Below are 14,397 nucleotides of genomic sequence, written 5' to 3' on the forward strand. Positions count from 1 at the left end.
AGAAGGAATAGAGTCCATATTTAACCAGTACCTGAGCTTGCAAAGCAGAAAAGATCATCAATGCCAGCAACATCACCAACCAGCAGGGCAACACCATAACGTCACCAGTAAGTGATATAACACTAACATCAAGCACGAGTCCTACAACACCAGGGGCAACATGTACAACATTGTCTGTGCAGCGTGCCAATTCACCACTGAGATGAATGCCAAATCCACAAGGTGGAGGCACAACACCCGACCACCCAAGCGATAACCATGAATAATGTTTTTCTGAGAAAAGAAAACTAGACTTTTAAGGGGTTTGGTTTATTTATGAAAGTCTGTTGTTAATCTTTACTTTAATTTTTTTTTCTAATGATTGGAACACATTGATATAGAGGCATATTTTTAAGGAAAGAGGGATGTTATATTATGTTATTTGTAAAGAGCTGGGAACTAATTGTTATGTAAATATATATCCCTGTCACTGCAGTCATGTGCTGAGGAACAATGTATCAGTCCACCAACCACATGGAAGCTGTAGGAAATATACTTGATGAAATGTCAACATTTTGAATCTAAAGCGTGATTATTTCTAACTTAGGGAACCGGAAGACATAACTGTGGTTGAGTGTTGTGGCTCCTGGTTAGCCCATTGCGTTGGCTTTTGGACTCTTGGTTAGTTCAGTATGTTGGGTGTTGGTGGTTAGTCTGGTGTTTTAGTTGCATTCTCAGCCGTAGCTCATGCTACAGATCACCTTCATCGTGAAACATAAGTGAAAAGGTCCAGCCTGACCCTGCTCCTGTTAACAACTGGCTGCTTGTGCAGAGCAATCCATTGCCCAGATCAGATTTCCACATCACATGAGTAGGTTTGAAGGGGGCCGAAGTTGAAACGTAATAATATAAGCATGAAGCACAATAGGCTTGTCTGTTCCTTAAGGAATACTAGTTAGATATGAGCTGAGTGGCAGCTTGGCTCAGCTGGTAGGTCTCCTGACTGTGAGTCAAAAGATTGTTCGAGGCTCAAAACAAAACCTTGGCTGACTTTATTGTCAGTGTTAAACTTGGAGTGCTGCATTGTGCAAACAAAAGCCCTGACAGTCATTACACTAAAGCTCCCATCTGCCTGTTCAGGTGGATGAAGAAGAGTTGGGAGTTCTGGTCAATATTCTTCTCTTAGCAGTTCCATTCATTTGCTGTTTATGGGATCTTGCTATGCACAAGTTAACTGCTGTGTAATGACCGTGACTGCACTCGAAAATGAACCGATTGGGTGTGAAGTATTTTGGACCTCCCAAGAACGCAAAAGGCCCCACACAAATGCCAAGTTCTTACCCTATAATTCCCACATTTCAGAGTCATCAACCATGGACAGTTGAAGTGCCAAACATTAAAAAGTGGGATACAAAAGGGAATGGAAATATAGATGTTACTTTTGTACAGAATTAAAACCGAGACCATGATCAGGAATGTGAACCACTCAGGACAAGATTAACCCATTGCACTTGGGGAATGCTGAAGCAACGTATGTCAAAGCCGGATACAAACATGGAATTCAATTTTTACTGATCATTTCCTATTCCCCCTGCTACAGAAGTATTGTTAAGGAAAAGGAAGATTTGCATTGATATAGTGCCTTTCATAACCTCGGGACATTCCGTAGTGCTTTACAGGTAATTAAATACTTTTTGAAGTGGAGTCACTATTGTAATGCAGGAAATGTGATATGGGATATTTTATGTCCATCTGAGAAGGCAAATGGTTCCTTTGACTGAACAGCACTCCCTAAATGCTATACTGGGAGTGCATTATCCCAGGAAACCCTCTTCAACATTTGTGTCCTTGTTGCTTGGTTTTAGTGAAGATTGTCAGTGCACCTCTCTCTTTCATATAAAGGTTCTTGTTTTAGTCTGGGTACAGTTCTGACAAGAATACCTGGAAGGGCCGACACTTGAATGTTGCAAATTGAAATTCTGAAGATAGAAAAGAGTGGGCTGGATAATTTCTGATCCAAAGGATAATATATTTCTGAACTTCGATCACTGGGCATATCATTCCATGTGTTTACATTAAATTCAAGCCTTCAGAATACTACTGTAGTGACAGAGTTTTGCCACTAGAGGCATTTTATGCCAGCACTACCTCTAGTGGCAGTAGACTCACATTGCAATGTTTCAACCTGCAGGTCCAACAACATTTTTCTTTCCATCCTTGGGTCTTTATTCAAAACAGGCAAATCCTCAGGCACTAGGATCTCCCCGATGGAAATTCTTGGAAAAGTAGTTAGGTACTATACAGGATCATTGAAACAGCATCAGTAGCTGGGCAATAAGCAAGAATACAGCATATCAAATCCTATTACATTAGAGAAGAGAAGGGTGAGAGGAGATTTGATGAAGTAGTTCAAAATCATGAGGAATTTGGACAGAGCAGATAGGGGGAAGCTGTTTTCGATCATCGAAGGTTCGAGAACCAGAGGAAAAACTTTTTTTACTCAGCAGTTGGTAGGGATCTGGAATACACTGCTTGAGAGTGTGATGTAGATTCAATCCTAAAGAGAAAAACATTACAGGATACGGGGAAAAGGCAGGGGAGCAGCACTTGGTGAATTGCTCTTGCAGAGAGCCAACACAGACGCAATGACCCGAATGGCCTCCTCCTGTGCTGTAATTCTTCTATGATTCTAACTTGGAGATACTCAATCCCATGGACTCTACAGGAAGCCACCTGGTGATAAGTCCATGGAGATAAGACATTCCAAAAAAAGTCAAAGTTGTGGCGTTAGAATCATACAGCATGGTAGGAGGCCATTCTGCCGCACCCCAGGCCAAGCTGTTCCAGTACAGCTACAACATTGGCATCTACCGGCCATGTGGAAAATTGCCCAGGTATGTCCTGTGTACACAAAGCAGGACAAATCCAACCTGGCCAATTACCGCCTCATCAGTTTACTCTCAATCATCAATAAAGTAATGGAAGGGATCATCAACAGTGCTTTCAGGTGGCACTTGCTTAGCAATAACGTGCTCACCCATGCCCAGTTTGGATTCGGCCAGGTCACTCAGCCCCTGACCTCATTACAGCCTTGGTTCAAACATGGACAAAAGAGCTGAACTCCTGAGGTGAAGTGAGAATGACTGCCCTTGACATCAAGGCTGCATTTGACTGAGTGTGGCGTCATGGAGCTGTAGCAAAACTGAAGTCAGAGCTCTCCAGTGGTTAGAGTCATACCTAGCACAAAGGAAGGCGATTGTGGTTGTTGGAGGTCAGTCATCTCAGCTCCAGGACATCACTGCAGGAGTTCCTCAGGGTAGTGTTCTCTGCCCAACCATCTTCAGTTGCTTCATCAATGACCTCCCTTCCATCATAAAGTCAGAAGTGGGGATGTTCGCTGATTGCACGATGTGCACCATTCGCAACTCCTCAGATACTGAAGCAGTCCATGTCCAAATGCAGCAAGACCTAGACAATATCCAGGCTTGGGCTGACAAGCGGCAAATATCATTCGCACCACACGAGTGCCAAGCAATGATCATCACTAACAAGAGAGAATCCAACCATCGCCCCTTGACATTCAATGGCATTACCATCACAGAATCCCCCACTATCAACATCCTGGGGTTTAGCATTGACTAGAAACTGAACTGGACTAGCCATATAAATACTGTGGCTAGAAGAGCTGGTCAGAGGCTAGGAATCCTGCATGAGTAACTCAACTCCTGACTCTCCAAAGCCTGTCCACCATCTACAAGGCATAAGTCAGGAGTGTGATGGAATACTCTCCACTTGCCTGGTTGAGTGCAGCTCCCACAACACTTGAGAAGCTTGACACCATCCAGGACAAAGCAGCCTGCTTGATTGGCACATTCACAAACATTCACTCCCTCCACCACCGATGCACAGTAGCAGCAGTGTGTACCATCTACAAGATGCACTGCAGGAATTCACCAAGGATCCTTAGACAGTACCTTCCAAACCCACGACCACTACCATCTTTAAGGACAAGGGCAGCAGATAGATGGGAACACCACCACCTGGAAATTCCCCTCCAAGTCATTCACCATCCTGACTTGGAAGCATATCGTTCCTTTGCTATCGCTAGTCAAAATCCTGGAATCCCTCCCTAACAGCACTGTGGGTGTACTTACGCCACATGGACTGCAGCAGTTCAAGAAAGCAGCTGACCACCAGCTTCTCAAGGGCAACTATGGATGGACAATAAATGCTGGTTCAGCCAGCGAAGCCTGCATTCTGTGAATGAATAAATAAAAATCATACCTGTGCCAGCACTCTGAAACAGCAATCTGATTAGCCCTGCTCCACTGTGTGTTTTTCCCAAAGCCCTGTAAATATTTCCTTTCTAAGTATATATCCAATTCCTTTTATGTTTGTGAAGCAGAAATGGTACATTGGCGTGGAAAGGTAATTTGTTACAAGATTGTAGCTAAAATTCAGAGCGGAAATTGATTGGATTCTTGACTTTCTGTGACCTGAGATTGTTAAAGTTGTCACTGGAATGAAATTTAAAGAAGTATTCTCCCTTGGTACTCTAATTCCTCAATCAGTTAAACATTAAAACGAGGTATGTCTAGAACAGAATATATTTATTAAACATAAACCAATTTGTTCAACTTATTGGACAAAAATAAAAAGAATTTGCATTTATATAGCATCTTTCATAATCCTAATAATTCTGAAGTAATTTTGAAGTGTAGTCATTGTTGCAATGTAGGAAATGCTGCAGCCAATTTGCAAGATCCCACAAACAACAATGCAGCAATGACCAGATCATTTATTTTGATGCTGTTGGTTGAGGGATATATAGCACCACAGGATCTTTTATCTCCATATGAATAAGCAGATAGGGTCTTGGTTTAACGTCTCATTGGAAAGATGGCACCTCGAAGAGTGCAGCAATCCTTCAGTGCTGCACCGTAGTGTGAGCCTAGATCTTGTTGTTGAAGTCCCGAGAGTGGGACTTGAAGCAACAACTTTAGGGCTCAAGAGGTTAGAGTGCTGCCCACTGAGCCAGTGCAACACAAGCATGTGTCTGCATATTAAGGCAGAAGGACTACAGAATGGTGCCACTGTGTGCAGAAGAGCAGTTTCTCAATGTCATCTAGCATTCGGTCTTGTGCTGACTTGGTCTGTTCTCAATTATGTCGCTACAGGTTAACTCATGACATTAGTTTGGAGGAGTTCGAAGATGAAGACTTGTCTGAAATAACAGATGAATGTGGGATAAGTCTGCACTGTAAGGATGGCCTGGCTACAAGGGTAAGAGTTTGTGAGCTGTGAGTACGCTGTGAATGTTAACCCGCGGCTGTACCTCATCCTGATGGTATGGAATGGGGTGGGGAAACATTGGGTGAGCAAAGCCTTAACTGCACCAATAACCTCTCTCTTGAGGATTGTGGGTCCTAACCAAAATGACAGGAAGATGCGAGTGGTTAAGTAGAAAGACAGTTGAATGGATTTTACTTTGCTATTCATGTAGTAACAGCAATGCAAATATAATCTGGAGAAAATTGCTTGCCAATTCTTAGGAAAGTGAAAGACTTCTGGCAATTACCTCTGTCCAGCATTTTGCATGCAATGTTAAGTTGTAATCAGAATCACAGTCATGTCTGGAAAATCTCGGAGATACAATTAATAACCATGAGGGCCATACTGTTAACTCTGTCACAGTGCCACAAGTGGCCAGTCCTGGAGTTGCATATGTGCTCTCAATAAATTCCAGACAACTGGTGTTTCTGGATTTCCGAATTCCAAATTTGAGAGGTTACAGTGTATCAGTAATGGTGTACACGAAGCTACCAGATTGGTTTAAAATCCCATCTTGTTCACTACGTACTTAGGGGAAGGCAACCTGCAGTCCTTGCCCAGCCTGGCCTGTGTGTGACTCCAGACCCACAGTAATATGGTTGACTTGTACCTGCCCTCTGAAATGGCCTAGCAAACCATCAGTTGTATTCAAAAAGGCAGATCACCACCGCCACCTTGAGGACAATTAGGGATAATAAATGCCGGCTTTGCCAGTGACACCCATATCCTGTGAATGAATAAAAAAAATCACTAGAAGAATATAGGGTTATTGGATTATGAGATGGTTTAGGACAACTATTGAGATAGAGATTGTAATGTAATTTAAAATGGAATTGTATAAGTATTTGAAAAAGAGCCATATGAAAGGATATGGGAAATAGGCAAAGAACCTTAAGATAGCGGGATAGGTGGATAAGATGGTTAAGAAGGCATATGGGATACTTGCCTTTATTAGCCGAGGCATAGAATACAAGAGCAGGGAGGTTATGCTGGAACTGTATAAAACGCTGATTAGGTCACAGCTAGAGTGTTGCGTGCAGTTCTGGAATCTGCATTATAGGAAGGATGTGATTGCACTAGAGAGAGTGCAGAGGAGATTTACCAGGATGTTGCCTGGACTGGAGAGTTTTAGTTATGAGGAGAGATTGGTTATTTTCCCTGGAGCAGAGGAGATTGAGGGGGGACATGATTGAGGTGTATAAAATGATGAGGGGCATAGATAGGGTAGACAGGAAGGAACTTTTCCTCTTGGTGGAGGGCTCCGTAACCAGGGGGTATAGATTTTAAGGTAAGGGGCAGAAGGTTTAGAGGGGATGTGAGGAAGAATTTTTTCAGCCAGAGGGTGGTGGGAATCTGGAACTCACTGCCTGAAAGGGTGGTAGAGGCAGAAACCCTCATAACATTTAAGAAGTATTTGGATGTGCACTTGCGATGCCATGGCATACAAGGCTATGGGTCTAGTGCTGGAAAATGGGTTTAGAAGAGTTAGGTACTTGTTTGATCGGTGCAGACTCGATGGGCCGAAGGGCCTTTTTCTGTGCTGTAGACCTCTATGACTCTAAATGGGATGCAGGTAGATGGGGCAAATGAATTCTGTATAACGCCTTTCTCAAGCTCCGGACACTTCCAAGTGCTTTGTAATGAATGAAGTACTTTTGACGTGTAGTCACTGTTACAATGTAAGGATAAGATCGCTCTTAATTAATAACTGGCACAAGACACAGGGACAGTGGATCAAGTGACTTCCTTCTAGGCTGTAATTTTTATGAAGCTGTGATTCAGCTTGCTGCTGCTACACTCAATACCCTTGTAATGTCCATGATTTCAAAAATTTGTATGCTGAGGTGTGCCTCAAAAACTGAGAGGATATGGAAAAAATACTGCAGAGGAGAGTAATCCCTGGACTTGTCGTATCCAAATGCACGTTGCTATGAATATTGGTTCCCGGTTCAGTAACACCTTAAATTTAGAATCCCCTTGCCCTTCCCCATCTCTGTAACCTCCAGTTCTACAATGTAGTAAAATACCATGAGGCCTTTCAAATGAGGATTATCGGACAAAATTGTGCACTGAGCCACATAAGGAGATATCAGGACAGGTCAAACTTGATCAAAGAGCATCTTACAAAAGGAGAGAGAGGTAGAGAGGTGAAGAGATGGAGGGAATTTCAGAGCTTAGGGCCCAGGCAGCTGAAGGCATGGCTGGCAGTGATGGAGTGAAGAAAATTGGGAATGCACAGGACGCTAGATTGGAGGAAGGCAGGATGTTGCCTCATAGATACAGTGACCTCTGTTACCTCATTGAAGGGTGCATTTATATCTGCTACTCCTCCAAAACAATGAGTCTCTTAGAGTTGGTATTTCTACAGGCAAGACATTGATCAGGCTGCATGTGTATTGCTTAAGGGGTTCTAGGCAGCCAAACTTTACCTGATGTTTTGTCCTCCAGGAAAATCGACCAGTTGGAATGACCTCCTGAATGTCTTGATTCACTTTGCAGCTTAGACTGTGACCCATCAGCCATGTCAGCAAAACCAAAGCTCAGAGCTAATTGTCAGGAGGACAATTGTCCAGCCCTGTGTCAGCAAAAGCTGAAATATAGTCCCAATTTAATACTGTACTTGGACCAGTCAAGGGCGGGCAGAGCACTTTGTAAACTAACTATCCTACTGGAAAATCTGCTGAACTTATTTGTTGTGCTGCATTTGCTTTGGTTATATCAACTCAGACAAGAGAATGGAATACTGATGAATAGGATTCTGATACACAGGCAAGCCTGTCCTAGCCATGGACTCCAGCAGTTCAAGAAGGCAGCTCACTGCCACCTTCTCAAGGGCAATTAAAGATGGGCAATAAATGCTTACCTAGCCAGTGACGCCTGCATCCCATGAAAGAATGGAAAAAACGGCAATTAAAGAGCACCGTAATCATTAAAACCCTGACTGCAATATACCCTTTGCATCCCTCTGCTTTGTTGGGTAGCACTCTCATCACTGAGATAGAAACTTGAGTTTACGCTCCACAAAATCCAGGCTGACACTCCCAGTGAAGAACTCCGAGAGTGCTGCACTGTCAGAGATGCTGTCTATCAGATGAGACTTTAAACTGAAGCCCGTTTGGCCTCTCGGAGAGATGTATAAGATCCCATGGCACTATTTTGAAGAAGAGCAGAGGAATTTTAATCGTTGACCTGGGTAATATTTATCCCAGATGGGACAGTGAAATCGAAGATGATGGATGCATAGTTGTGCTCAGATGGCTCGGGTGTTTGTTAACAAGTCAGAGGTTTCTGTTTTGAGACCAAGACTTAAGGTAATTTGCAAAAGCACCAGAGCTAAGATAAGATTTCTTTCAAGTAGTGAGTTGCTTTCTGGAATACCCTGTCTAAAAGGGCAGTGGAAGCAGATTTAATTATAAGTTTAAAAAAGGGAATTGGATAATTAATTGAGGCAAAAATATTCAGAGGGCTATAGGGAAAGAACAGGGGAATGGGACTAATTGGATAGTTCTTTTAAGCAGCTGGCACAGACATGTTGAGCTGTATGGTCTCTTCCGGTGCTATATCATTCTACAATTTCAGCATTAAATGGAGTAGCTACGGTACTCGAGTTGAGAAACAAGACTGAATGTGCGTGATGTTGTGCTCATTCATTTCTATATGTTTTATGTCCATGTGTTGTACATCGATGGTAGTCTCAAAAATATTACTGGCGTCCAAAGCCCATAGGAAGGATGATTGTTTCTTTATGTCATTAAAACATCATCTGATATCTGGACACCTTCTTCCAAACTTTGTAGTATGCCCTGGTATTCCAATTATGCCTCGTCTTCTGTTCTTTATCTCATCTGCAGTTGTGAATAGAGGAGAAATGTTTTCATTGAAAGGGTTGTGAATCTTTGGAATTCTCTACCCCAGATCTACTGTGGATGTTCAATCATTGAGTATATTCAAGACAGAGATTGATAGATTTTTTGGACTCCGAGGCAGTGAAACGATATGGGGTTAGTGGTGAAACGTGCAGCTGAGGTAGATGATCAGGCATGAGCTTCTTGAATGGTGAAGCAGGCTCAAAGGGCTGCATGGCCTACTTTTCCTCCTATTTCTTGTGCACTTCTGTGATTCGGGGTCAAGTTTAGTTCGCTAACCCTCCTGTGAAACAGTTTGAGGTGTTTATTTCATTAAAAGTGCTATATAAATGCAAGCTGTTGTAGAATAATGATGTGTCAGTGTTATAGCTGAGTTATCTATGGCCTCATTTCTGGCTTGCTAAAGTAGTTACGGTAGTTATTGAAAAACGTGCTGATTTAGTGAATTGACTTGTCATCCATGTTAAATGACTACTGTTTGGGCTTATGTTAGAGCATTGCTGATTGACTAGTCTGCCTGGCTCATTACTTTTCTAATATTTGTATTTCTGTTATTTGTATATCGCAATAAATAGGCTGGAACTTCCCAGCATCATCACCCCCCCCCACCCTCCCAAACGTGGTGGGGCCAGTGAGCCATTGAAATCTCCATTCACACCGGTGGGATGGGAAGATCTTGCCTGTGTGAGGGGCTGAAAAATTCTGGCCATACATTCCCCACCCCACCCAAAACCAAGTGATTCCCCCAGAGAGGTGAAAAACTGCAATAAAAAAAAACATCAAAGTCAAGTGTGATGCTGAAATTTATAGTATGACATTTGAAGTGTGACACACAAGTCTTCAAACAGAGGGGTGGATGAGGGAGGCAGTTTAATTCTGTGAACAGGCTTCAGCTTTGGTTAGCAGCTTACCTGCAGGCAGGGTGTACCAGAAAGCCCTGGATCATCAGCCTACGGCCTTACAATCTACATCGGACGTGGGCCCTACCCAGGTGATAACATAACATGAATTGACTCCCAACCACTGTCACCATTAAATGTAAGTGGATGTGAATTACAGACTGGACTTCCTGGCAATGAATGGCTGGAGATTTTATGGATGAAGACTGATCTAAGGCAGGGTAATTGAATTTAGAATGATAAAACACCTGAAAACGTACAGCTCTGAACCAGAAATGCTTGGCTTGGGACTAGGGAAGCAAGTAATTGCTGCAAAGATTACAAATTGGTTGTGGGTCAATATTAGATTCAGTGACTTTCTTTCCTAACGTATAATTGTGTGGACAGTTCCTCACTGACAAAAGGCCTCCTGTTCAGCATTTTAGAGTCTTTTGGCACATTATTTTTTGCTGTAGCTGCTGTGACAGGAAACTGTTATTGGATTATGAAGAGCGGCTGGATCCTGTCTTTTCTCTGGCACTGAAACCTGCAGCTCTGCCAGCTCTTCAGGTTCATCGGGGCAGGAGAAGGACACTTAGCCCCTCAAGCCTGTTCTGCCATTCAATGGCAGATGTGCATCTTAACTCCATCACACCCGCCTTGGCTCCATATCATTGCAACATGGATTAATTTATGGCACATTAGGAGGCCATTCACCCCGTTGAGTCCATGCCAGCTCTCTGTAGAGCAAACTAGTCCATCTCATTCCCCTGCTTTGTCCCCATAGCCCTGCAAGCTTTTTTCCTTCAAGTGCCCATCCAATTTCCTTTTGAAACCATTGATCATCTCTGCTTGCAGCATGCTCGTGGGTAGCAAGTTCCAGGTCATTACCACTTGCTGTGTGTAAAAAAAATAAACAAGTTCTTCCCCACGTTCTCCCCCCATCAACCCCGAATCTCTTGCCCAAAACCTTAAATCTGTGTTCCCTAATCCTTGTACCATCAACTAACAGGAACAGTTTTATCTATCTTATCCAAACCTGTCATAATCTTGTAACCCCACCCCCCCATCAAAACCCCCCCTCAATCTCCTTTGAGAGAGCTTTTCTAATCTGACCTTGTAGCTCAAACAACATCACTAAAAAAGTTTTATCTTGTCATTATCTCACTGGTGCCTAGGGGAATTTGCTGTACACAAATTAGCTGCCACATTTCCAATAATAGAACAGTGACTACACTTCAAAAGTACTTCATTGGCTGCTGATTGCTTTGGGATGATCTAACATCGAGGAAGGCATGTTGTTAATGCAAATCCTCCTTTTTAAAAATTGCTGATATGTGGTTGAAATGTTTAATGCAGCCAGTTGTTCTGATCTGGAATACACTGCCTAAAAGGGTGGTGGAAGCAGATTCAATAGTAACTTTCAAAAGGGAACTGGATAAAAACTTGAAAAGGAAAAATATGTGCAGGGCTTTGGGAAACTGGCTGCATTTAAAGATTTCTTCTCAAGTCTTCCTGGTTCTTTTGCCAATGATTTTATAACTGTGGCCTCTGGTTGGCAACCCTTCTGCCCCTGGACACAATTTCTCCTTCTTTATTTAATGATTTGGAACAGGTCTATTAAATCTCTCCTTGACCTTCTCTACTGCAAGGAGAACAGCCCCAGCTTCTTGAGACTCTCCATGTTAGCAACTGAAAAACCAGTTAAGGTGCCAGAAAGCTGTACCTATCATGAGTGATCTACATCTGGGTCGTGTATTTAGACAGAACTTGGTGGGAACGTTTACCTCATTACATACTAGTTTACAGCTCCCTCTAGTGACTCTGCAGCTCACTGCAGCAGTCAGTTCCAAACACACCACTTGGCTATTTAATGCATTTTCATGTGAATTTTAAGGGATGCGTTAATCCACCAAAAATTTTGTGCTAAGAACAAGAAAAAGTTAGTTGAAGGCTGCTTTAACTTTGATCATTTTTTGGTCAAGTGTTTCTCACATTAGAATTCTCCAATTCTCAACTCAGCCACTTGAAATGGTTCCATTAATACAGGTAGATGAGGCTTATTTTACACAGATAAAATAAATCGAGTCCCATATAATACTTATCCAGGAACTGGTTCTGGCTATCTAGCACTTCAATGGCAAGTCCCACTCCAGCGACTTGTAGGTGATTTTACCTTGGTCTTAGACTCCGAATTTAAGAACTTAATCAAACGCTTTCTTTGAGAATTTTAAATAAAACAGTTTCAGTTAAGTCAAACAGTTACCCTGATCTTCCTGCTTGGTTCACTGGGATTCTTCCTGTTGATTTTTATTGTTATGATCCCCAGCTGAGGCTACCTCTGGACAAGCCTGGCCCCAGGTTGGAACCCAGCAGGATAGATCCTAACTTTTATTTGTTTGTTTAGATAGGTAGAGAGGGGCTACTGAACAGAGTCACTGGCGTTAGTGAATGAACTTTTAACGAAAGCATAAAACGTTTATTCAACAGGAAAAGATGAACTATAATTACAATGCCCCTTCACCCACAACTATACATTTACAGAAATATACAGATTTGTAAGGATAACATATGTTACAAAAGCTATCTTATACTCTAATGTTCACAGTAAGCACAGTCCATGTAAAACAATTAGTGACCCATGGTCAGACACACCACACTCTGAAACCAAGTGACAGATGCCACTCCGGACAGATGCTATAGATCTCTCCTCAACTCTCCCCAGATGCTTGTCACACTGTGAGCCAACCAGTCTCACTGAACTCCGTCTTTCACACAAGGGTTTCCAATCTCCAATTTCCAAGAATTTTCCTTGGAATCTTCTCATAAACCGATACCTTCCGTAATGGTTCGCCTCCAGGGTTTTGAACTCTCCTCCGATGTTCCCCTCCCCTGGGTCACCACTTGCATTCAAGCCATCTTCCACGCACTCTCTCACTCTGACTCAGCTGTCAACAGTACATAGCAAAGAGTTACAGACCTTCAGTTGTCTCTTTGGACCTTCTGGCCTCTTGAAAGCTGTTGTCGCTTTAAATTTGCTTTCTGCAGCTTTTGTCTCTTTAAATCTGAAGCTTGGAGCCTTTCTTTCTGCCCCTCACTCTTAACTTCACTTACCAGATCTTTTCCAGGTTCCTGCCCTTCCTTTGACTAGAAGGTCTGCTTGGAGCTTTCTCCTGTTCCACTTCCCTGGATTTTGGGTTTTTATTTCCTTTAGCTTGGGACTTGCTGTATTTTACTCCAGTCTCTCTCTAGCAACTACTTTCAACCAACTTTAGCTTGGAACTGGCTATCTGTCCCTTCTAGGTTGCTTCTGCTTGGCAGCTGTATTCAAAACCAACTGAACCCAAACAGTTTCCAAATCAAACTGCTGTTTCTCATTTCTTCTGTGTGTGTGTGCATGGGAGGGACCTGCCTCTCTGGACCCCTGTTGCTAGGCAACAGCCCAGTTTTTCAACTGTTGTGTTTGCTTAACTTCTGTTACAGTTGTAAAACTCATTAGAAATGCAGGTACCTTTTTAAAGTGAAACTAAAACTCAACTTGATCTTTTCATAACACAAAAATACAGAAATACAAATCAAACTTAAACTTTAAAGCTAAAGCTCATTCTGAACACCCATAAATACAAATATAACTTATACTATCTCTATTTCCTAACACTATCTTCTGTCTACCTTTACTAGTGTTGCCTGTCGATAAGTATCCCTTGTCTTCCTTTTTGAATGCTGCGCTGAGGGACTTTTTTGGGGGTTTATATATAGAATATCAAATGTGCTCAGCCTGAAGGCAGGTCCTTAATTCATTGTCTACTAATGCTTCATCCTGAGCTGTCGTCTTGGCAGTTTTTTGTCAGTGGTGGTTTGTTTGTGCTTTCCACTCTCAGGGCCAGGATGAGGATGGAAGTCCCAACTCTACCTCAACCAGAACGGGAATCAAACCCGTGCTATGACGTTATACTGAACTACTTGCTAGCCATCTCACCAAATGAGCTAACTGGCCCCTTGCATACAGAATACAGTTTGTGAAAGAGCACAAACCTCTTCTGGATGCAGATTGGTTAGTTTGGTGCATGATTGGCTGTTGATTGGTAGGCATGTTCCCAAGTTGTCCTACATTGGATTAGCTATGTAAGGACTTCTTCCCCCCCTCGCTGTGATTTATTTTTCTGGCTTCAATCAATTTGCTGCAATTAACTGCTCTATTTCAATGTAGAGTGTCCTATTCAGTGTAGATTGTTCTATTCAGTGTAAAATGTTCTCTTCAATTCACTCCATATCACTGTATCCTGTTTTCAAATAAGAAACATTGCTCTGAGCTCTCCTCTTGGCAGTTTTTTGTCAGTGGT

At 42.5% G+C, this 14,397-nt stretch overlaps 1 protein-coding gene across 3 annotated transcripts in view; it reads left to right on the forward strand.

The window, feature by feature from the left end:
* The window catches only part of mapk8ip1b (mitogen-activated protein kinase 8 interacting protein 1b), a 184,428-nt gene that overhangs the window by 63,245 nt on the left and 106,786 nt on the right, over positions 1 to 14,397 (forward strand). For all 3 annotated transcript variants that reach the window (XM_078549407.1, XM_078549408.1, XM_078549409.1), the window contains exon 2: positions 5,157 to 5,262. In XM_078549407.1, the coding sequence (XP_078405533.1) occupies positions 5,157 to 5,262 (106 nt within the window). The remainder of the gene's footprint in view (positions 1 to 5,156; positions 5,263 to 14,397) is intronic.

The sequence above is a fragment of the Cetorhinus maximus genome, chromosome 9, assembly GCF_964194155.1.
Source record: "Cetorhinus maximus chromosome 9, sCetMax3.hap1.1, whole genome shotgun sequence".
NCBI classification, from domain to species: domain Eukaryota; kingdom Metazoa; phylum Chordata; class Chondrichthyes; order Lamniformes; family Cetorhinidae; genus Cetorhinus; species Cetorhinus maximus.